We start from the raw sequence: 24,117 nt of genomic DNA on the forward strand, positions 1-24,117 counted from the left end.
TTTCTACTGCCCTCATCTATGCAATGCAATTATCATAAGCTTTGATTTAATGTTTAAAATGGTACTTATTGGTTTAACACCTTTGTTTTCTGAAATCAATAAAACATTTATATATACACACACACAATTGAAGTTAACTTTAATTTAAAGCTCAGCCTTAACAGACTCAATATTTAGCAGGTTTCTTCAATCTGCCCAAGTCTGTTCATGCAGGGAAAATATTTTTTCTACTACTGCATTTGAAGTAGAAATGGACGTAAGCTCTGCAAGTTAAGAAACTGGGAGAACTAGAATTTGAATATAGGAAATGGTCTAATGCTCTTATACAATCAGACTCCTGAAGCATGCACACACACTCCACTAATCTCTCTGTGCACAATATTTCTTGTACAAACAATCCACATCAAGCCTTTTGTCAAGTTTCAACTCTTCAATAACACTTACAATTTCCTGAAAAAAAGTCAGCATTTTTTCTGAGAAAGTGGTTGAATCAGATTAAGGTGGTTTTGTTCACTGAAATCAAAATATGAAGTACCCCGGTAATATATACACCACTGAATGAAATCCATTTCCATTTTTTTCTACTTTACCATTATGTATTTTTAGATAAGATTTACATTTATGACTAAAGAATTTGGCATCGATCCTTTGTTATAATGCATTCATTGAAGAGTAAAAGTTATGTCAGACTCCAGCACATACATGACCAGATTGTTCTAATTTTAAGACTGTATCATAAAAAATAAGTTTTAAGAACATGATGAAAAAATAAGAAGTATTCAGTCACTGTAAATCTCTCTTCATCATCCCCATCTTCATCATCCTTAAAAATTGCAACTGGGCAATCCTCACCAAATCTACACAAGTAACTTCTAATAGCTGGAAAACTTTAAGATCCTTTCAACTACAGATATGTAATTAAACATCTTGTGGGGACATAGCGTTGAATAATGGAAATGTTGAGGTAACAAAATGAAATATCTCCTGTAGTCCAGAAACTCTTTTGGCAGATGAGGAAAAGTGATTGCGGCCAATGGAGGACGGTGAGAAGCAGCGGCCAGCACATCTCTCGGCCCACGCCGCTTCCCGCCACCCCCATTGGCCTGGGACGGTGAACCGCAGCCAGTGGGAGCCGTGATTGGCCGAACCTGCGGACGCAGCAGGTAAACAAACTGGCCCGGCCCGCCAGGGTGCTTACCCTGGCGAGCTGCGTGCCAAAGGTTGCCATCCCCTGATTTATAGGCTGCTGAGCCTGAATGGAAATTTCCAGAGCTCTGGTAACTTTAAGGCCTCCAGCTTAAAACTGCCTGACCCTGCCAGAAGATACCATATTTCAAAGCCCCACCCCTTCCCCTGTGTACAGTACTCAATGACCATTTGCAATAAAATAAAATAAAATAGTGTCCATATGTGGCAAGCATTAGCTGTTTACTTCGTTCATCAATGAACCTTCTCCTTTCCAGAAGTTTTCTAAATTCTTCTTAGCATTCCTTTATCTCTGTTAGAAGTGGAAAAACAGAGGCCTGGGGTGGAGATAAAATGTGATATTATATATTCAGAAGTAACAGGCAGAGTCTCAAATAAGAGACCATGTGCAATTCACTGCAGTCTTAGCATGACACAAAATAATTTTTTTTTAAGCTTTATGGTTAGGTTTTGTTAAAAGACTAGGTTTCTTCAGGCTGAATTCTACACTGAAAACAAGGTTTAACTCAACAGTTACATTGCTTAGTGCTGCTCTGCAGAGGTTTGATTCAGCCTTCCCTTACTCATGCAATAAATCAGTGAAATAAGGAAACCAAGGGATGGATGTCCCTTACAATAAGGGACAGGTGGTCACCCTAACAATTTCTCATTATTTTTGTTGATTTAACAGTTTTCTACCAATTTAATTATAGATAAATTAACTCCTACCACCTTTCTGAAGTAAAAGAAGAAATAACAATATTAAAAAAGCTCATCCATAAATATCTAGACACAGATTTTTGCCATATTAGGAGGGAGGAGGAAAAAGTCATCTCAGTAAAAGCTTATATGGTCAGAATAAAAGAAAACATTTGGAAAGAACCTGGTTTTTACTTTGAAACTCATAATCCTATGTGTGGCTTTGCTGTTTTTTTAAAGACATTTTTATTTTTCTCCTCTACTTTTCCTGAACAAATTATATTAATAGCATGTTCTGAATACAAAGTAACCCAACTAAAGATGAAACTCAAATATGTTCAACAAAAAGATATTACTTTAAGTGGTTTTTAAAAGTACAGATAAAGTTATTTCTGGAGATACAACAGTTTAATAGTTTACCCCAGTCCTCTCCCTCTCCATTTTAGAAAATATTACCAGATTCAACCAAGTGAAGACAAATTAAAGTCAGATAGAATCATATCTTAAACAAACATAAAGTGACGTTAATCTGACCATAGATTGAAACATTATACACTCACTCTTTCCATTCAGTTGTTTTTGTAAAAACTGACCTTGGATGACCCCACTGAATCCAACATACATGCAGTTAAAGGCTGAAATATTGGAGTCAATTTACTGCATTTCCAAAGGATTCACTTTAAGTTAGCTGCTATCTTTTCCAAAAGCATTATTGGTTCATCCACATTTACAGCATGAGTGAGCAAGATCGATTTATTTCCTGCTGAGTAGTTATCACTCTTAGGGGAAACACGTATTCTGTCTGAAAGTCAAATGGAACTACGATCGGTCAGCCTCATCATTTCATTGTCCCAAAACAAAGTTGATCTCCTCCCACCTCACTTTTTATAGAGCTACTTTTTTTGTTTTGTTTTGCCACACTTGCAGCTACTGGCCCATACTTTCCCAATCCGCCGCACTAATAATGTTGTATTCTTTCATTCAAATTGAAAGTAAGTTTTGTTCTTCAAAGATCTATGTCTGCTTTCTGAAGTGTCAATTAGTTGTGTACAGGTTTCCCATTAATCCTATTTTTTAGGCCTGAGAAAACTGAAGAACATGATAAAGCTAATAGAAGGATGAGTTCGTGGGGCAAATTCATGACTGGCATAGGGAAGAACAACTCCCTTGACTTCAATGGAGTTGTGCCCACTTATGACAGCAGTGGATTTGAATTACTTTCTACACCTTCTCTTTGCTCCCCTGCAATGCTACTGTAGCTGGTAGTTTTTCTTTCTGAAGAAAGGCCAGTTTCTGACAAAGGTTTTCTTCTTGTCCTTAAATGAGCTGGCATATAGCTCAAAGACCACCTCCTTTTCCAGTCATGTGTTTATTTACAAAAGGCCTGGTTTTATGGGCCAATTGGCATTCATTTGCTAATTATCAAAGTGACTAGCTTTGTCTTCCCTAGAAAAATAATATCATCATTGAATCATCTGAGAAAGATTTTTGGAGTTAATGTGTGTTCCCTAGCTCCTTGGGCTAATCTGTCTGTTACCAATTTAAAAAACCAAACCAAAAACCAATATATACACTAGAGTGAAAGGAGCAGCCCCGCCTTTTGCAAGACCTGAACACTGTCTACACATCTGATTGTTTATAACCTTTCATGTAGCTATGCAACAAGTGTTAAAAAAAATTACACTACCCTAATTCTGGGCATAGATGCCTGTAGCACACCTCAGGTCTATACACAACATGACTGCCTGTAGTGTACAGGCATTTGCTTCACTATTTGCATTAATCCTGCTCTCAGCAAGGTTAACCACCACGTTGTCCTCCATGCATCAACCCTCACTGATGTAGTGCTAATGTAGACAGCAAGTGTTGCCATTGCAGCTACATTTCTGGTCCTCCCTGTGCAATCTCAGAATGGTTTGGCAGCTGTCTACAACGTAGGAGATATAATCTCCCAACATCCCAAAAGAAATATGACCAAATCTAAAGGAATAAACAGTCTCCTAGAAAATCTTCACAATCAGGAGTGATCAGCTCATAAGAAAGTTGAGGCCTGTGTCTCCATAGACCTGTGCCACCACTTGGCTTCCTTCTTGCCTACACCATCAGCTTAATTACTTTGAAAGTACTGTTGAATTTCAAAAATGCTTAAAGTCAGGAAAGAAAAAAAGCTACTATTAATGGACAGATGGTCAATGGCAAAAATCTCTCTCTCCCCCTGATTACTTTCCTAGTTCACAGGCAAAGCAGTGACTACATAAGTAAACATAACGTTACTTTGAGTTACTGTAGTTTCAAACAAAGAAAATATCGTCCAAAGGGTGATGGCCTTGCCTCCCATGCTCAAAAATGGATTGCTAGAAAAGTCATTGGTAAAAAGCTGCACTGAATACAAATGCTTATCTCTAGAAAAATAGTCAAACATTTGGCAATGTTATAGATTGGGTTCAAACCCCTTAAAATGGATGAGTTTAATAAACACCATTCATTTAGGTTAAAAGTAAGAAAAAAATAGCAGGCTCCAAGACAAAGGAACACCCATGGCCACTCAGGAACTCTAATAATTCAGGCAGAGAGGTTTCCCCTGAGTAAGTTTCCACTAGTGGTGTATGTTTAGGTGGGTGGGACAGACAGTACCAGGAGAGAGAAGGAAGAGAGTCAGAAGCAGACACAGCCTGCAAGAACAGTAATGTGGCCCTGAAATAAAGCGGAGAGAAAGATTTCTGGGGGGCAGAGTGTTGTTTGTAAAGGTAGGCTTGGAACAGCAAACAAAAGAGCAGTCTCCTGCTATTTGGGGATTCCTATGATGTTCAGAGAAACAGGAATTTGTACATTCTTTGTTCATAAACAAGATTGCACCAGAAAAGGGGGGGAGGCGGGCGCCATCATCAATTTCTACCCCTCACCAGAGCACCTGCAGAGCCCTGAACTTTGACTAACCACTCAAGTCAAAAGTGATAACAGTAAAGAGATGCCAAGAATTATTTGGGTAGGTCTAGACAGATAAGTAGGTGCTTGGGGACAGGGATCTGGAGGTACAGAGGGGAATCTGGGAATCTTGTAGAACTTGCAGGTGCAGGAGAGGCCAGGAGATGCAGAGGTTGGGAAATGGGTCATAAAAGAGGATTGTAATTTGTGAGGAAAACAGAGGTAGGGTAAGACCTGTCTATAGACATGAAATACAGAGATCAGGCAGGACCACAGTTGTTCAGTGGCTGTTAGAAGAGAGATCAAGTTAGGAGTGTGGATTCCTGCCGGCCCTCTTACAATGGCTCTACTGATCTAAAGGGGCCATAAAGCTAGCTGAACTGGTAACCTAGGAATTTTCTCAGCATAGGGAGATTCCTGTATTAATCAAAGGGTGGACCATTGTGTGGGGTCAAGTGCTGGGTAAAAGCCTGACACTGTATGTTTATTTTGCTTCTTCAGAAATGAGTTTATTTTAAATTCTGTTTAAATGCAAAATATGTTTGGATAGCAGAATGAATGGTTGAAAATGCAGCAAAACATTTGACACAGAAGAAAAAGACATGAAGGGCTATGAATAAAATTATGTCTACAACAGGATTTGAACTCACTGCTTTTACCAGCAGACACTGAGCCAGTTCCTGATCCTATTGAAGCCAATGTTAAATCTCCTAGTTGGCAAGGTGGAGATGCCTGCGTGAAGTAAAGAGGTTGGAATGGCTTTAGACCACACCTATTCTGCTGCTTGCACAAGGGGCCAAGGTCAGAGCCTGGTGGTGAAGAGGGTGGGGGGCAAGTGACCAGTATTAAGATATCAGCCCCTGAGTATTGTGCACAACATAATAAATGACATAGTTTCAACAACACTGTTATTGGTATTTATAGTATACAACTGATGTATCAGTACAGAACATATTGATGTTCACATTTCTGACTACAAATTAATAGCTTTATTTATCAAACCTTGTACTAGAAGCAAATTCTTCTGTGATGGGTGGCACTTACTTCTTGAGCACCTCCTTGTGGCTGGGTGTGGTACTTCAGTCCTTTCCCCACTCCTGGGGTCTCCTATAGATTGCTAACCGACCTTGGTGAGTTCTACAGTGGTTTGGCCCTCCAGTCAAATCACAAAGTTCCCAGGCACCCCTTCTGGGACATTAAAGAGTCCAATAAATGGACAGAATATTTGCCCTCGCTATAGTCTTCAGCCCCAGCTCTGGGTCCTTTAAATTCAGCCCTTTGGTTGGGTTCCCAACTAAGCCCTGTCCCCTCCCTGGGGTTTATGACACTTCACCTGGGGGTGGCACTGGAACCCAGACCCTCCCACTACTCCAGATACCAAACTAAGGGCCCTATACCCAGTAGCCACGTACTTCTTACTCCAATTCATTGTTGCTCCTTTCCTGGGTCTCTCCCTACCAGACCACTTTTACCTCCAGATCTATATCAGTGCCAGGATCATCAGGTTCTTCTCTACCTCCAGGCTACAGAGAAGCCCCTTTCTTCTCTCCTCTGGTCCCAGAAGAAACTGATCTGCTGACCTCCCTCCAGCTCCTTTTATCTGAGCCTGCTGGGCTCTGATTGGCTGCTTCTGTGCGGCCTGTCTAGGCAGGGCTGGGCTGGAGCACCCACTTTTGCTGCTCCTTTCCTATCACTTCGCTGCTTCCTGCGGCGGGGGAAGTGGAACTGTGGGGCATCCTGTAGGGAGCTGCAAAAGCCAGGTGCACCCCACCACAATTTCCCACATAAACCACTGAAGCTGATTAGAGCTTTACCAAAGGGAAGAAGCTCAGACCCCTTATTCCTTTAAGGAGAGTCAGGAAAGGGGTGCCCATAGCCTTCCCCAAAAGTACCAAAACATGAGGATATCACTGTGCCTGATCATATAAACAGGAATGTGAAATAGAATGTAAACAATGCTGCCTTTATTGCCACAAATACTAGAAAAAAAAAGAAACAAGCTAGATGCAACATTCAAGAAATCTGACATGATGTTAGACTTCAGTACTGTACACTCTAGTCATCTCGAACAGAACTCTGATATGTGCAAATCTCTCAAGCTCCCTGGGCTTCTTAAATTCCACACTTAAAATACAATATAGGCTTTATATATAATTATCCCTTATGTTAAACCTACTTGTGTGCAGATCGTGTTGTAAAGAGGGCTTGCATATAAGTAACTGGTTATATATAGCAACAGAAAATATTTTAGTTTTATATTGTGCCGTTTATAATCAAAATCTTTTAAACCACATTACAAATTTGTGAAATATTAATGAGCATCAAAGAGTCCTGTGGCACCTTATAGACTAACAGACGTTTTGGAGCATGATCTTTCGTGGGTGAATACCCACTTCGTCGGATGCATCACCAATAATGAGCATGCTCACCCAGAACTGCCATTTTCCTATCCACATAGTTGCTAACCTTACAGCTGATCAGATAACAAGGAATAAATTGCATAGATGTTTGCAAGATTGGGACATAAACTAGAACCACACTGCTGACTAGCAAGTTCCAGCACTTTCACTATACATGAGATTGCACGGTTATCTTTTGGAAGTGCTGGCAACAGGTGCATATTAATTTAACAACAGTATTATGGGGTTTTAATCTATGTGGGCTTGCAGTACAAGGCCCTGATTGTGCAAAGACTTTAGTGCATGTCCAGTGCCTAAAGTTAAGCATGTCTTTGAAGGATTAAGGCCCAATATATAAAGAAGCACAACTAGAGTAACTGTATTTAGAACTATAGCAATAAAACAACATTGCCCTTCTATAGCATCTTTCATCTGTGGATTTCAAAGCACTTTACAAACATGAAGCCTCGCAACATTTCTGTGAGGTAGGGAAGGATTATTTCAATTTTACAGACTGGAAAACTAAGGCATCGAGAGTTAATGCATTTACCAAGGGGACAGTGTGGATGTGGAAACAGAACTAAGAAATTTCTGAAAGTTAAACATACCATAAAACGGACATAGGGAACATGCCTAGTGCAATAGGCAGACCGTGGGCCAAATGCAGACCACCAGATGCTTTTGAACAGACCCCCAAATCTTATTTACTTATCATTATCATTGGATTTGGTTCCCCCTCCCCCCCGACCTTGACTATACCTTAACCAAGAAACTGGGACCTTGACAAAAAATAATTGACTACCCTGACCCCGTGTATGTCTATAAAGCAGGGTTGCACAAGTGTGCAGTTAAACATGCACACGTACCCACAATGCATGTGAGGGGGGGGCATCAGGAGTTTAAGATTTGGGGCTGTAGGGACTAGTTACCCTAAACAGAGCCTGTGACACATAACAGGAGCACAGCGTGGAAAACAGCAGCAGACACGGCTAGCGAAGCAACCGCTGGCCTGAAGGGAGAAGCGGTAACTGTCTCACTCCAGCCCCCCAGGACAGACGCCTGCGCGGGCTCCCGCACTGCGGGAGGTCCAGGCTGTCCCCTCTGCAGCCCGCCGGGCGGGTGTGGAGAGCCGGCAGCCCGCCCAGGGCACGCGAAATGGTTCTGGCCCTAGGCACGAGCCAGCAGCAGGTTGACAGAGGCCCAGCGGGAGACCCCCCGGGGGCAGCGAGCGCGCGCGGGGCGGGGCGGTACCAAGCGGGGCTTGGACCCGCGGCAGAGCGGAGGCGGCGGCTGCAGCCCGCGCAGGCCCCGCGTCCCGAGCGAGGAACGCGAACCCGGCCAGCCCCGCCGCGCCGCTCTGCGGCCACGAGGGCCGGCGCAGGCGCACTGCGTGACCGGCGAGTCAGCAGCAAGCCTGGTTGTCTCGAAAGCGGGAGGGGGATGCAGCGCCCCAGAGCAAAGGGGTGACCGCCCGACGCCGGCTTTCCCGGGGGAGGCGCGGTTCCTCCCTACGCGGGGGGTGCATGCTCCGGTGGGGAAGCCCGGCTCCTGGTTGGGGTTGTCGAGCTAAGCTGGCTTTGCCCGGCCCCGCAGCCGGGGGCAGAGTGCAGGCATTTCTGGCGAGCTGGTATCACTTACAAGGGACTTCAGCGAATGACCTGAGCCAACCTCCGAAGGATCGGAATTGCATGGGGGCAGCCGTGGTATTAGCCATACAAAGGTACCGTTCAGTGTCTGTATATTAGCTTCCCCCCCTGTATATTTCAGCAATATAAACCCGAGAGCCTTGAGCAATAGTTATTCAGCGTTTTGCATAACCTTAAAAATGACAGGGTAACAATGTGTTACAGTCTGTTCTGGAAAAAAAAAACAGGAGTACTTGTGGCACCTTAAAGACTAACAAATTTATTTTAGCATGAGCTTTCGTGAGCTAAAGCTCTTCGATTCGGTCAGTATCAAACACGTCTTTGCTACTGTAGTCACGGCTCTGTTCAGCTGCCTAGCGAGTAGGCCAGTGGGCATGAAAGTGGCTGGTTAAAATAGATTATTTTTGTGCCCCTGTTAGCTGTTTGGCATCCTGGAGGTGGGCTGTCCAGCCTAAGGGTTAGTACAGCTGTCTTACAAGAGGGCTGGCTTGCTTTAGTAGGATTACCTGGCATAACCTCGCCCCGGTGCATTTTAACTTGAATTTGTATCCATTGATAAACTGAATGTGTAACTCTGATTACCTCAGGCTTGGAGGAAGTGTCCTGAATGGACGATGAAATGAAGCATTTCTGCCTGCAAGGGGAAGTTGCATGAGAAGAATTTGCTGTAGCTAAGCAGCAGCACCCCGCTGGGCTCCTGGCTCCAGCTACTATGGCCCAATCCAGGGTCTGGAATAGCATCAAATCCATGCTGAGAAAGAACGATGACCCCTTGTTCTTGAACGACTCCAGTGCCTTTGATTTTTCAGATGAAGTGGGGGAGGAGGACTTTCCCCGGTTTAACAAGTTGCGAGTTGTGGTTTCTGATGACACTTCGGATGCAGCTCCGGACAGACCTGTCAATGGGGCTCACCTAGGTCTGCAGTCCGATGACGACTCCTTGCTGGACCGGGATATTGCTCTGCGGAGCACACAGACTAGCTCCCCTAGGACGGACCCTTGTAGCAATTGCAGTAAACAGAGGGAACTATCAAAACAGAGGAAGGTGAAAAAACAGCTGACCCTGGCTGCCGTTCTCTATCTCTTCTTTATGATTGGAGAGCTCATAGGTGAGTTGGGCTTGTTTTCTTACTCCCTCAAGGGTTAATGGAAAAATGCCTCCGTGCTTTTTAGGACATTATTTTATTACACAGTTGTCCTTTAATTATTTGCTAAAGGAGACAGTATATCAGTTACTGACATGCACAGATTTCAGCAAGTCCACAGAGTGCCCACAGTAAAGTCAGCATGCAATGAGAATCTAAGGAAAGAAAGGTTAAAGGGACACTGCCAACATTAACTCTTCCCTGGATGATGTTTAGAAGGATCTTAACAAGGAAGAAACTGACTATTTGAAATTAACAATTAAATTGTCCATCTGATGTTAAATGGGGAAAAATACAGAGCCCCCTTCCCTCAACTTGTTTCAGTTGTTGCCATCTTTTTACTTGTAATTATAATAGGTGCAAGATTTTCAGACAGAAATGTAATTTTTTCAGGTTAATGGTTCTCTTTAATAGCAGAATACCAGTGTCTGTATACGATTTTAGGGCCTTCAAACCTTGTTATTTATGTTCTTAGTCCCCAAATACAGGAATAAAATTTAGTTCTACCATTGAAAGGGGGAAAACCCCTCATGAAACTGAGTTATAGATAAAGATCAATCACTTACAGCTTCCTGTTTTGCTTCTCCCTACTGGACTAACCGAGTATCTACACTAGTCTAGCTATTTCTGTATCTTAAACCAGGGGTTCTCAACAAAAATTTTGGCGGCCTCGGTATGCGGCCACCAACTCTTCCTGGTGGCCGCGCTGACTATTTTTCCTAAAATAATTAACTTTAGGAAAAACAAATAAATATGCACATACACATCTAAATCATTGTAATTTATTTATGTAGGGTTTTTTCAGACTCGGTAATAAAAATAATTTACAGTTGTCTATTCTTTACTGGGCCTAAACAGAATAGAAACACAAATAAGGTGATTTGCATGTTCTTGTCTTCTTGTTGTTTCTTTTGCTTTTTTGGTTGCACTTTTTTTTCTTCTAAGACTTGCTAGCTGGTAAATCTTCTGCTGTGTAAAGTGATATTTGTATGTTTGTTAATATCACTTTACACAGCAGACTTACTCAGCCCCCAAGCTCTGCGACAAATTAAGCCCTGGATGGGGAGGTGGGCAGGGAGGCAGCAAGGCCCAGGGATGATGGCAGGGATGGTGAGCCTGGGGCCTGAGCCTGAAACCAGAGCCTGCCACCAGGCAGAAACACATACCTCACCACATGGATGGAGCCCACAGTCCTGTGGCCAAAGCCTGCCTCCTCAATCCCAGGGAAAGTGGGAAATTCACCAGCTACCTGCACCTCCAGCATTTCCATCTCTGGAGGGGGCCTTGGGAGAGGGACCACTGATTTGCATGCCCCCCTTTGCTCCCCCCAGCCTAGGAGGCTGTGGCCACAAGAAAAGGCCCTGGTGGCCGAATGCGGCCACTGTGGCCACATGTGAGAAACACTGTCATAATAAGCAACATGAAAGTGTCTATTGTATATTGCTTAAAAGCAACAGATGATTTTGAGCTACTCTGATCGTATGATTTACTGAAAATTCCAGTATATTGTTAATAATTGGGAGAAACCATGTTGATTTTTCCACTACAAAATTACTCCTGTTGTGGATTAATTCAAAACAGTAACAAACTCATTTTCCAAGTTCAATTTTTATTTATCTCTGACAAACATTTTTGTTATCAAAGCATGTTCTCTTGCAGTTCAGGTTCAAGAGAAACCAAAACAGCATGATACAGCAATCCAGGGGTGAAAGTAACTTACAGGACTTACCAGTACTGCTGGAGTCCTGAGGGGGGCGTGGCCTTATCTGGAAGAGGCGTGGCCTCTCAAGATTTAAAGGCCCTGGGGAACCAGCTGTGGCTGGGAGACCCAGAGCCTTTAAATCAACCAGGGGCGACCAGCTGCAGAGGTGGCTGGGAGCCTCCTGGGGCTCAGGGGCAAATTAAAGGGCCTGGGGCTCTGGCCACCAGGGGGAACCCTGAGCTTTGCGGGGTTGGGGCAGGTATTTAAAGGGCCCAGAGCTCCTGCCACTGAGGGAAGCCTGGAGCCCTTTAAATCCTGTCCCCAGCCGGGCCGCCAGAGCCGTGGCCGGGATTCAAAGAGCTCTGAGCTGCTCGCAGCCACGGGGAGGTCTGAGCCCTTTAAATCCTGGCCCCAGCCCTGCCGCCGGAGCCGCGGCCGGGATTGAAAGGGCTCTGGGCTGCCCGCAGAGCCCTTTCAATCCCTGCCGTGGAAGTCGATGCAGTCCAGCACGGCGTACTGGCTCTTGCCGGTACGCCGTACCGGACTACACTGGCTTACTTTCACCTCTGCAGCAATCTGTAAATCTAGAAACACATATGGCTGTATATTACAGTGGAGCAGCAGCTCCAGTATAGTTACGGTTAAGGCCAGCTTTCTGTTAAAAGCTCGACTATTCTAAGTGCTCTAATATCTGGACAGTTACTTGGATTCACTTACAGTGAAAAGACACAGTGCAAGTAAGAGACAGGTGCTGCCTGCACCTGCCCTGTGCTCAAACTCTGAGCATGTTCCCCCAACAGAATACCACACAATTCTATATTGAAATGATGCAGACTGAAACCTCAAGGTACACATGCACCGCCTTCCATTGCTAACATGCATGGGGTGATTCAGACCCAGATCTCTGCATATCACAGTCACAGCTCCATGACACTCCTCAAACTAATCGCCAGATCTTCTCATATCACAAACACCCCTCTAGCAACCTGCTCTACCTGCTGCCTCCACCATTCACTGCAGCTACACCTACAACTCTGAAAGAAACTAGAATGCATGCAGATAATTCCCAGTGGCTATTGCCAGCTCCAGGCAGAGTTAAGGTTGTGTGGGCATCTACCTTAATTCTGTATTTCCTGGTTTTCAGAAGTCTGAGTTTTGCTGAACTTGAGATTCTGGAAGGGCACAAGCTATCATTAGGCATCTTTAACTCTGCATTAATGAAGTTTTTTTGACATTTATTCTTGGATACCTTATTGGGATATAACCACGAAAGGAACTCTAAAGTGGAGAGTCACATGACAGTAGACACAAAGCTGTTAAAAACGACATCACCAATATTTAATTATTAAGAGGCGTAGTATTTACCTTCTAATTACTATTCACTTTTCATTTAAATAGCACAATGTTCTACCATGTCTTTTGGAGTTATTCATGCCATTTAAGTGCCTACTTGGTGCCACTTAAACTCTTGAAGAACACAAAGTATTTCTGCCATCCGCTTCCCCTTGACTTGTTCTATTGCCACTTTGTTTTCAAAAGTGGAGAATGTTATGATGCCAGTGCATCAATGTATCTATCAGTCATTAGACTTTCAGATGCACTGAACTGGGTTTTTACTTGTGACCACACAACTTCTTGAAATTACAATATTTACAAAGTAGTATTTACAATATACAACTGTAAATCTGGACGCATGAATTAGTTGTAATTTAAATTCACTAGTAAAAGGGAATGTTAAAAACTTTTGAAAGTACAGGAACTGATGGCTCAAGGGACAGATAATAAATAGTAGAGATCAGTGGTTCTCAAACTTTTGTACTGGTGACCCCTTTCACATAGCAAGCCTCTGAGTGAGACCCCCCCTAAAATATATAAAAGTGTTTTAAATTTATAACACCATTGTAAATGCTGGGAGGCAAAGTGAGGTTTGGGGTGGAGGCTGACAGCTCGTGACCCCCACCATGTAATAATCTTGTGACTCCCTGAAGGGTCCTGACCCTCAGTGTGAGAACCCTGGTATAGAGGACTTGCTGCCACTTGTTCACCATTCAAATTCATTTCAGTACTGACAAAGTCTGCTGGCTGTTCCGTGGCCTCTGTGAAATGAATTAGTAGTCTCAGGAGAGTCATTCACGTCACTAAACTTGCTTCCCTCTTATCCCGTGAGGTGGTCTCCCAGGGGAGATTTGTGTTACATTGGGGAGCCAGAAGTTAGTACAAGATGGGCAGTGGCAGTGCCTGAACTATGGATACAAAAAGGGCTTCATTCCTGACAATCTGGCACCTGTCAAGAGTACTAAATTCATTATTTAAAAAAAAAAAAAAGTTGGAAGTTGCTGTGCCATTTTTTCTGTCAGCAGGATAGCCGTGACTTTCAGGAGCACTTTATCTGTATCCATAACTTTTAGCTAAAACAGAGGTCCCGAAAGTGTAGGGTGTGCGGAGGAACATTGGGAGGGTGCGGCAGGGCCGGGCCAGCACCCATGGGGGTCGGAAAGAGAGCACAACCCAGCTCCTCTCCACCCCCTGCTCTGCTCCAGTCCTGCCCCTAGCCACGTCCCTGGCTCACGGCCCCGCACCTGGCCCGGTCCCCAGGCTCAGTGTAGGTCGGCACCCAGCCCCTGCCCCAGTCTCTGCACCTGGCTGTGGCTCTGTTCCCAGCCCAGGGTCAAGGCTAAGGGGAAGGACGGGAGTGGGAGTGGAGTTGTAACTGGCCATGGGCCCGGCTGCTGGCCCCCACCACAGCCCAGCTGCAGCTCTGCTTCTGCCCTCGCCCCCAGCCTCAGACCCCGGCTAGGACCCCACTCCCAGGCTGAGACCTACTCACAGATGCAGCCCCAGCCTTGGCCCCCTTACCCATGGCTGTGTCCCCCACCCATGGCCCCCACTCTGGGCCCCGGCTCCGGGGTGGCAAGGGAGGCAAACGGGCCAGGGGGGTGCAACCCTCAAAAGTTTGGGGATCATTGAGCTAAAAATAACATTTTAAAAACAGGAAGATTAAACTTTTTTTGATTTAGCTTTTTTAAAATAAGTGTAGAAGAAGGTGGTGGTGAAGCAGCTTCATTTCGTGCAGTAGAAATTGTAATTAATGTGCCATAACAACTACCTTTTGTTGACCTTCTACCTTTGAATAATCACTTTATCTGCACTACATCTGTGGTGTATTTGACAACGCCATTGTTCAAACCAAAAAAATATATATACTTTACCAAGCCTCTCAGGGAAAAACTAGGAGAAAGTCCATTTGTCAGACATACACTAGGTAATTGACATTTGTTATCTACTCCACTTAGTTTAATTAGAGACCTTATCTCAGGAGCACATGGTAATGGCAAGCAGTGACCTTGCCCTTTAGCTTCTGCTTCAGTGGTTAGTCATTGATAAGACTGCCACAATCCATGAACTAATTATGGATGAGGCTCTTAACTCTGAACATATTACAGAGACCTGGTTGAATGACAACTGGCCCTGTCAGCTGGTTCTGCTTTTTCTGACTGTGTTTGTGGTTCAGCATGATCCAAAGGTGAACTTGGCAGAGTCTGATCTCAGGTGTAGAAAATGCCTTATCACAAGGACGGATTGATGTCATACGAGACTCCTGGGATAAAATGAATTTGGGAATTTTGGCTGTGTACCAGTCTCACTATTCAGTGGAATTCCTGGCTGAGCTTGTTGAGCCTGCTACTGGAGTCACTGAAATTTCTTCATGGGGGTGACTTCAGTATCATTCACCATGCCTCTTGTGGATTTGTTTGAGACTTCCTGGCTTCTAAGTGGTGTCTGACTCAGCTTATGCTCATGTGTACACCACACACCTGATTTAGAGAGAACTGGAAATAGGGTGAATTTAAAATAAAACTACACCTTAATCATGATCCGATCGTCATTGCTTTTTGCTTGAGATCAGCACTTTTCTAAGCTCTGTCAAGGTGGTAGATCTTTCCAACTAAGGTATTTATATGGCCCCCATCTTTATAGTAGCGGAGTACCTCACAATCTTTTGCTTTATTTATCCTCACCTCCCTTGTGGGAAGTATTATCCCCATTTTGTAGATGGTGCACTGAGGCATAGAGACACTAAGTGACTTTCCCAAAGACCCCAGAAGTCTGTGGCAGAGCAGGGAATTGAACCTGGGTCTCTCAAGTTCCAGGCTAGCCCCCTGAACAATGGGCCTAACTACCCTACCCCAAACTTCCTCACCTGATCTGTTTCTGTGGCCCATCCTGTGGGACTCAAGTTTCAGAGCATTCTGAGGAAATTTAGTACTCAGTCATCTGGGGAGCTTTGCATTTGATCCTACAGGATATTATAACAGTCTGTTTTCTGTGATCTTTGACACACTGGGACTGTGATCAGATATGCCTTTGCAGCACCCCCGTGTGGCCCATCAGGGCACAACTCACCCAGCTGCATGTCTCTGTAGGTAGCTTCACTCTTTTGCAAGAGTTGATGTAGCAGTGCTTTAGCCATCTCGCCAAGGCACACATCAGTCCTTTGGGGATGTTAAGGTCCAAAGTCAGGAAAAACCACAACTCAAAACCAGGCTCATCCAGTGAGCTTTCAGCAGGACCTCACCCATATGTGTAGAGCTCATCTTCAAACAGTCAGTATTCCAGCCAGTCTCCAAAGGTCCGGTTGTTCCTTCTGCCAGGAGGCTCAACAAACCAACAAGCTATGTCTACAATACAGCTTATGTTAGCATAATTTATGTGGCTTGGGGTGGGGTTTGAATAAATCACCCTCCTGAGCGACATAAATTACACCAACATAAGTGCTGGTGTGGACGGTGCTGTCAGCAGGAAAGCTTCTCCCGCCGATATAGCTTCTGCCGCTTGCGGGGGCTGAAGTAGTTAAGCCAACAGGAGAGCTCTCTCCCATCAGCATAGAGCAGCTACATCAGACAAATTCCTCTGAGGCTGTAAAGTGATGAGCAACCAGTCTGGGAGGGAAGCTAGATCTCAAACTTAAGTATATAATGATCAATACCACCGCCAACTATAATGCACGCTATCTGTGTGTGCATTTGTAGGTAAGTATATAATTTTTGTTGTTTTGTTGCTCAGGCAACCAACCAATTTGTGAGCTTTCCTTTGCTATACCTGGCCCCTAATGGTCTGTCCAATAGGATCCTCAGGTTTTCCTGTAATGCAAATTTTTAATATTACACAAAGACCAGACAGTGAGAAATGATGGAAACAAATAAGCTCGTATCTGAGATATTTCATTTCTAAAACTGGAGATTGAGGCCTGCAAGGGGGCATTTTATATTTGGTGGAAGCTGCAGGTTCAAGGACAATTTCAGGCTGCTCCCAGAGCAGTGGGGAAACCTGACCCATTGCTGAACTGTGACACTGAAGATGTAGTCCAGGGGTTGGCAACCTTTCAGAAGTGGTGTGCTGAATCTTCATTTATTCACTCTGATTTAAGGTTTCTTGTGCTAGTAATACATTTTAATGTTTTTAGAAGGTCTCTTTCTATAAGTCTATAATATATAAAGCTAAACTATTGTCTGTAAAGTAAATAAGGTTTTTAAAATGTTTAAGAAGCTTCATTTAAAATTAAATTAAAATGCAGATCAGTAGCAGGACCCGGGCAGTGTGAGTGCCACTGCAAATCAGCTCACGTGCCACCTTTGGCACATGTGCCATAGGTTGCCTACCCCTGATGTAGTCTCTTTTGAGTGCATGTGCAGAACTCCCATTAGCACTGTGCATGAAAGGAAGACTATGTCTTTATTAGGTTAACCCCTTCCATCCAGATATTGACATCTGCTTCAGGGCAAATCGATCACTTTGACCTTCTGATCTGAGGAAATTTATCTCAGCACAGCCCACAGTTATGAGAAAGGGGTTAAATTACATAGAAATGGAAAGAAGTATTTCAGAATGGAAGGGTTGGCAATGGCTGCTGGGACAGGGAACAATGAGGCTTAAGATTTAATGTTAAAAAAAAGGAGGACAGGCTGAATTTCTTTGCCATTTAGTCATTGGAGCTCTGCCCATGTTTCAAAATGTCAAAAAACTTTGCAGTCTTGGCTTAATAAATTAATTAATCAGCTGATTAAATGCACAAAACAAAGAAAAGACACTAAGCTAGTTTAGGCTGATCCTGCAGAACCTTATTCAAGCAAGTGGTCTCACTGAAGTCAGTGAGGCCACTTGTGTGAGTAAAGGTTGGAGGACGGAGCCTTTTCCACTTACCTAATCTGTTTAAGTATTTATACTGTATTTATCACCATGGTAGCTTTAAGAAATAGCATGGCACATTGATTGCAATGGGAAAAACCACCAGCTCCATTACCACACCTCATTACTTGCTCAATGCACCATTCTGAATACGCTTTGTTGTAAACTACACCCAACGGATGTTTTGCAGAGTGGTTCAGATCACATGCCCTAACTTTTCCAATTCCATTTCAGGTGGATATGTTGCTAATAGTCTAGCAATCATGATGGATGCTCTTCATATGCTAACTGACCTCAGTGGTATTCTTTTGACTCTGCTTGCTTTGTGGCTCTCTGCAAAATCTCCCACAAAAAAGTTCACCTTTGGATTTCACCGCTTAGGTACGTAGCTACCAGACTTTACCGTTATACCATTTACAACACTGCTAACTATGAGGAAAGTTTGACTGCAGAGCTGTAGTGTAGAGCATTAAATAACTAACTATCAGAAATGAGGTTATGTAAATCTAGAAATAGCTTTACACGAAGGGCCCTTTACAACGCTCTGTCCATAGCAGGCAGCAGAGAGGCTATGCTGGTTTTATGACACCTGGGAATTTCCCTAGGCAGAGTGGCACAAAAGTGACAGACGGGGGCCCATGATTTGACCTGGTCCCCCCAGCCCAAGGTTGTGTTACATTGGTAGCCCTTCCTGGGAGAGGTTCCACTGCTCCTACCTGTGCTGTAGCTATTTGTAGGTTCAAATAGGAGACTATGTTGTCCTTGGCTGTCAGACTGTCATCTTTCATGAGAACTAACATCACTGAAAAGTTTAATAAAATACCCTAAGTGGCAGGCATGTCTTCCCCCGCCCCCCTCTCTTTATTACTTTGCTGTGCATTCCGATGAGTGATGTGGAGAAGGCTCTATTTCTGTTGGTAGTATCTTTTTAATAACTGTGCATTAGAGGTCTATTTAGGAAACTCATGTCACAGTGATTATTTCATGTTAAATTATGTAGGAAAAGCACTGCCTTTTCCCTGCAAATAACTCAGCATAGTGATTCATCACCACCTGAATAAGAATCTTCTGGTCTAAAGACTTGTCTACAGAGATTATGTTGAACATATGTGGCTACAGAAATATCAGCATTGATGTATAAAGCCTTCAGTTAGGTCTTCACTGCAAAGAATGTGTTCTTAACATGGAGTAACTACCCCCAGTTAGCTGACTCGGTAAAATTGGCAATTTTTAACTTGGGTGAGCAGCTCAAGTTAAAGCCTGTAGGGGAGCCTAGAGTTGAATTTGAGATGCTAACACAAGTTAAAAGCCAAAGTTATGATGTCTTGGCTACTATTCGAATCTGGGCTAGCTAACCCAGTTTAAGAATGCTTCCCCCCCACCCCCCCAGTAATCACGTAACCTTGGTGGAGATACACTGCACTTGCAGGGATGCTATTAACTCCAGATTGAAACTCAGGGTAGACTAAGGCCTGGTCTACACTGTGGGGGGAGGGAGAGGGGGGAATCAATCTAAGTTTTACAACTTCAGGTATGTGAATAACATAGCTGAAGTCAACATACTTAGATCTACTTACCGTGGTGTCTTCACTGCAGTAAATTGATGGCTGATGCTCTCCCATCAACTCTGCCTGCGCCTCTTGCCCTGGTGGAGTCCCGGAGTCGACGGGAGAGCGCTCAATCACATCTAGACTAGACACAGTAAATTGACCCCTGCTGAATTGATTGCTGCCCATTGATCCAGCAGATAATGTAGACAAGCCCTAAGGCCTGAAAGGATTAAAGGAAAATCCAGAAGGATTTAACATCACTTCTCTTTTAAGCCCAACCTGGTTTCCATGGAGCTTGATGGCAAAACCCTGTTTACTTCAGTGGGAACAGAACCTGTGTGGAAATGGAATCTGGCAAATTCAGAGTTAAGTTTTTCGTGCTTGACTTAGCTCTTAGGAATGAAAGTTTATTTGGCTTTCTGTCAAGTAGGTTCTGATGAGTGGGTGATTTTACCGATTGTATTCTAAATGCTGCTTGTTGCTCCCAGGATATGGGCCTTGCCTAAGGAATCTAACAAGGGTAGGACAGGAAATTTCTTCTACAAGCCAGTGACAAGGCTCAGAGTGGATGTGCAGCCACTCCATTGGCCATAGCAATAGTGGCTGTCCAAGCAACTAGGACCCCTGTGCACCCCTCAGTTTTGAAAGATTAAGTTTAAGATGACAAAGTCTGTTGAGCCAAATAGACTACTACTCTGGCCAACCACAACCCCTATCATTATATCAATGTTATCTGTATTGCAGAAGCACCTGGAGGAACCCTATGTGCTCAGTGTGGTACATACAATGTGGTAACAGGCAATCACTGTCCCAAAGTGCTTACAATCAGTGGGCCAGACTTACTTATGCTGAGTAGTACTGTGACGGGGCGAGGCTCACCGGCATGGCACCTCCTGCTGGTTGTCCAGGGAATTAGCTCTTTTCCAGCTCCGGAGTGCCCTCTGCCAGCTGATTTCTCACCTGCCACTGGCCCTCCATGTCCCTCCCAGACCCCAGTGCCCTTTGCCCAGGGGTTCTGCCCACTGCAGCAACCCACAGTCTGGATCTCCCCACCCAGGGGAACCCCCAACCCCCACCTTGCCTCAGTGGCTACTGCAAGTCACCATCTAGCCCCTGCTCACTGGGGTGGACTGCAGTCTGTAAACCACTCATTATTGGCAAGGGGGGTTGGACCAGCTGCCTCTGCCTATTCCTGGGCCACCCCTCTGCAGCCCTAGTACCCTTGTGGGCCCTTAACTCAGCCTGCAACCTGGGGCTTAACTAGACTGGAGCTCCCCAGCTCCCTCTGCCCTTCCCCAGCACTGCTCCACACTAGGTACCCTCCTCAGCTTCCCAGGTAGCCTGGTCCTTCTCTCTCAAGAGGTTAGAGAGAGAGTGTGTCAGTCTCTGGCCCTCAGCCCTCTTATAGGGCCAGCTGTGGCCTGATTGGGGCGTGGCCCCAACTGTTGCTGCTTCCCCCAATCAGCCTAGCATTTCTCGGCAACAGCCCTCTCCAGGGCTGCTTTAACCCCTTCAGGGCCGGAGCGGGGTAACCACCCCGCTACAGGTACCTTACTTCATGAATAGTCCTATTGACGTCAGAGGAGTTCCTTTGGAAAATAAGGCACCACTCACTGTGAGTAATAGTCACCACAATCTAGCCCTAAATACACAAGACACACAAAAAGAGTGTGAGAAAGGAAGTGTTGACCTGTTTTACAGAGGAGATTGTGATACACAGAGAGATTAAATGACTTGCTCAAGATCATACAGGAAGTCTGTGGCAGAGCTGGGTCTCAGTCCAGTGTAGTCTTGCCAGGTGTCTGTTTTTTGACCGGAACGCTTGGTCAAAAAGGGACCCTGGCTGCTCTGATCAGCACTGCTGACCAGGCCACTAAAAGTCCAGTTGGTGGCACAGCAGGGTTAAGGCAGGCTTCCTGCCTGCCCTGTCTCCATGCAGCTGCCAGAAGCAGCCGGCACATCCGGCTCCTAGGCTCGGGGGCGGCCATGGGGACTCCACATGCTGCCCTTGCCCCAAGCGCTGGCTCCACAGCTTCCATTCACAGAGAATTGCGCCAATGGGAGCTGCGGGGATGGCGCCTGTGGGGGTGGGTAGCACACAGAGCCTACTGGCCCTTCTGCCTAGGAGATGGACATGCCGGCCACTTCTGGGAGCTGCCTGAGGTAAGTGCTGCCTGGCCAGAGCCCACACCCCAAACCCCCTGCCCCAGCTCTGAGCCCCTTCCCACACCCAAACTCCCTCCCAGAGCCCGCACCCCGAGCCCCATCCCACACCCCAACCCCCTGCCCCAGCCCTGAGCCCCTTCCTGCACCCAAACTCCCTCCTGGAGCTTGCACCCCACACCCCCTACACCAGCCTGGAGCCCCCTCACACCCTAAACGCCTCATCCCCGGCCCCATCCCAGAGCCACAACCCCAGCCAAAGCCTGCACCCACCCCCTGCCCCAGCCCTGAGCCTCCTCTTTCACCCTGAACCCCTCATTTCTGGCCCCACCCCAGAGTCCGCACCCCCAGCTGGAGCCCTCACCCCCACCCCTGCCCCAGCCGGGTGAAAGTGAGAAAGGGTGGGGGAGAGTGGGGAAGGGGCCTCGGAGAAAGGGCAGGGCAGGGGTGGGGCCTCTGGGAAGTGGTGGGGCAGGGGCTGGGGCAAGAGTGTTCATTTTTGTCCAGTTAGAAAGTTGGCAACCTAGTCCAGCACCTTAACCACAATACTATCTTTCCTCTCTACTCCATGCTACTGGGGAGAGAAGCATCACAGAGAACTCTCCTGTATTCATGGGTTTTCCTATACAACCCTTATTTCCCTGTGCAGCAGCGGTTCTGGTGTGTTGAGAACCTTCCAGGACCACAAAGGGGAAAGGAGACAATATTTGCCCTAGTATGTGCTACATATTCTTGAGTTCTAATTCTGACTCTGATATGATTCTTTCTGTGGTCTTGAGCAAATTACTTAACCTCTCCCTATTTTAGGCATCTGTTAAGTATAAGAATTATTTACCAACCTCAGGTGTTGGGAGGATTAATTAGTTCGAGGATTAATTAATTCATCTATGAAGATGACAAGTGCTTTTTATGTTGTAACTGTATTAATTAATAATGTATGATTGCGGGTCTTGAATTGTAAACATTTTAACAGGAATTTTAACTTTTTATGCTTTCTGAAATATCAGGCTTTACTATTTCTGCTTTACTCTGGTTTAAAATACATGCTTTTACAATGAATTCCAATGTCTATTTTAGCTCAGTACTTACATAATGTAATGAAGTTTACAATTCATATTTCAGATTTTATAGTAGTAGGGAGCAGATTCATTAGCTTCATCACCTAACTCTACAACCCTATGGCATTAATTAGTCACTCAAGTAATACTGCATAATACAATACAGTAGCAAGGCTCATTGGGGCTCTAACAAGAGAGGGTTTGCCAGCATTTCCATTAGAATCATTTCTTTCAAGAGTTTTTAATTTTGTTGGATGAGTTACCCTTACACTGAAACATGACCTTCCAGGTTTGCCCCAGAGCACTTTTTGGGCAATATGAATACACACAGAAGTCTCTTGGGTACTGTTTTGAGTTATGAAGCCTCATTAAAAAAAATGTTTCAGAGGTTTTTGTACGCATTTAGAGCTCAAAAACTAATGTGGATATAGAAATGAAGTGAGCTGAGACCAACCTAAGACAAGAATGAAGTGTCAGAGAAGTTCATTTAAAAAAAATGGAAAGCTATTTTTTTTTTAAAACCATTTTCTTGAAAATATTTGACAATCCTGGAAACTTTCACTAAGATTGCTCTGGGCTCAGCAGAAGACTTGCATCTCACTGGGTTGTTTTTTTTACACTAGCAACAAATATTTGAGAGTTTATGGAGCAGAAGAACAGTTGTGGCTCAGAGATTTTTTCACAGCTTTTTCCATGGGAGCTTAGTTGGCTCTAACTCAATTATTCTACTTTCAACTTATGTAATGCTTCTCATTCAAGGATTTCAAAGCACTTTACAAACATTAATTCAAGGAACCTCACAGTACCTCTGTGAGCGATCTAAGTATAGTTTTCATTTTACTGCTGGGGGCATGTAAGAGGTTAACATATATAGTACAAGGATTTACTTGCTTAATCTGAGGCACGCAAATTTGATCATTCTGTCCTAAGTGCCCAATACCACACAAATCAGTTGCAGAGCTGGTAATGGAACAAGAGATTCCCCAACTCTTCATGACACATTCTCCTAAAAGTCTTATACACTAAGAACCTTGTTATCAAATAATTTAACTCCACCATTAGTCTGAATTTCATGAAAGATATTATATAGAGAGACCAGCGAATAATAAAAATTCAGCAAAAGAGTGTGCGCTTCACGGATTCTGGTAGAGAATAGGAAGGACCCTTTTCAAAAAAGCTGAGAATATGCATTAAATATATCTCATGGCTTCTTAAACTGATGCACTCTACACTTATTTTTTAGGTTACCTATATAGATATTAACGTTGGCAACATTACAAATACAATTAACAGTATTTCTATAACTCCAGCTTTTGGAACTCTGAATTTCCAATACTTGAGAGACCATTTTCATTTGTAAAAGGATTCTAGCAGCATCTAGCACATTAGCACTATTGATTATCTGTTTGCATTTCAGAGGAAATTAGCACCGCTGTCACCTATTCCAATGCTATTTAAA

At 44.4% G+C, this 24,117-nt stretch overlaps 1 protein-coding gene across 4 annotated transcripts in view; it reads left to right on the forward strand.

The window, feature by feature from the left end:
- Positions 1 to 8,537: 8,537 nt before the first annotated feature.
- SLC30A4 (solute carrier family 30 member 4) overlaps positions 8,538 to 24,117 on the forward strand; it is a 28,512-nt gene continuing 12,932 nt past the window's right edge. For all 4 annotated transcript variants that reach the window (XR_005585907.1, XM_039493479.1, XM_039493480.1 and 1 more), the window contains exons 1-3: positions 8,538 to 8,928; positions 9,442 to 9,963; positions 18,122 to 18,268. Coding sequence is in view for 3 of the 4 variants with exons in the window: in XM_039493479.1 (XP_039349413.1) it covers positions 9,567 to 9,963; positions 18,122 to 18,268 (544 nt within the window). In the remaining variant the exon portion in view is untranslated. The remainder of the gene's footprint in view (positions 8,929 to 9,441; positions 9,964 to 18,121; positions 18,269 to 24,117) is intronic.

This window comes from Mauremys reevesii, linkage group 10 (genome assembly GCF_016161935.1).
Source record: "Mauremys reevesii isolate NIE-2019 linkage group 10, ASM1616193v1, whole genome shotgun sequence".
In the NCBI taxonomy this organism is placed as follows: Eukaryota; Metazoa; Chordata; order Testudines; family Geoemydidae; genus Mauremys; species Mauremys reevesii.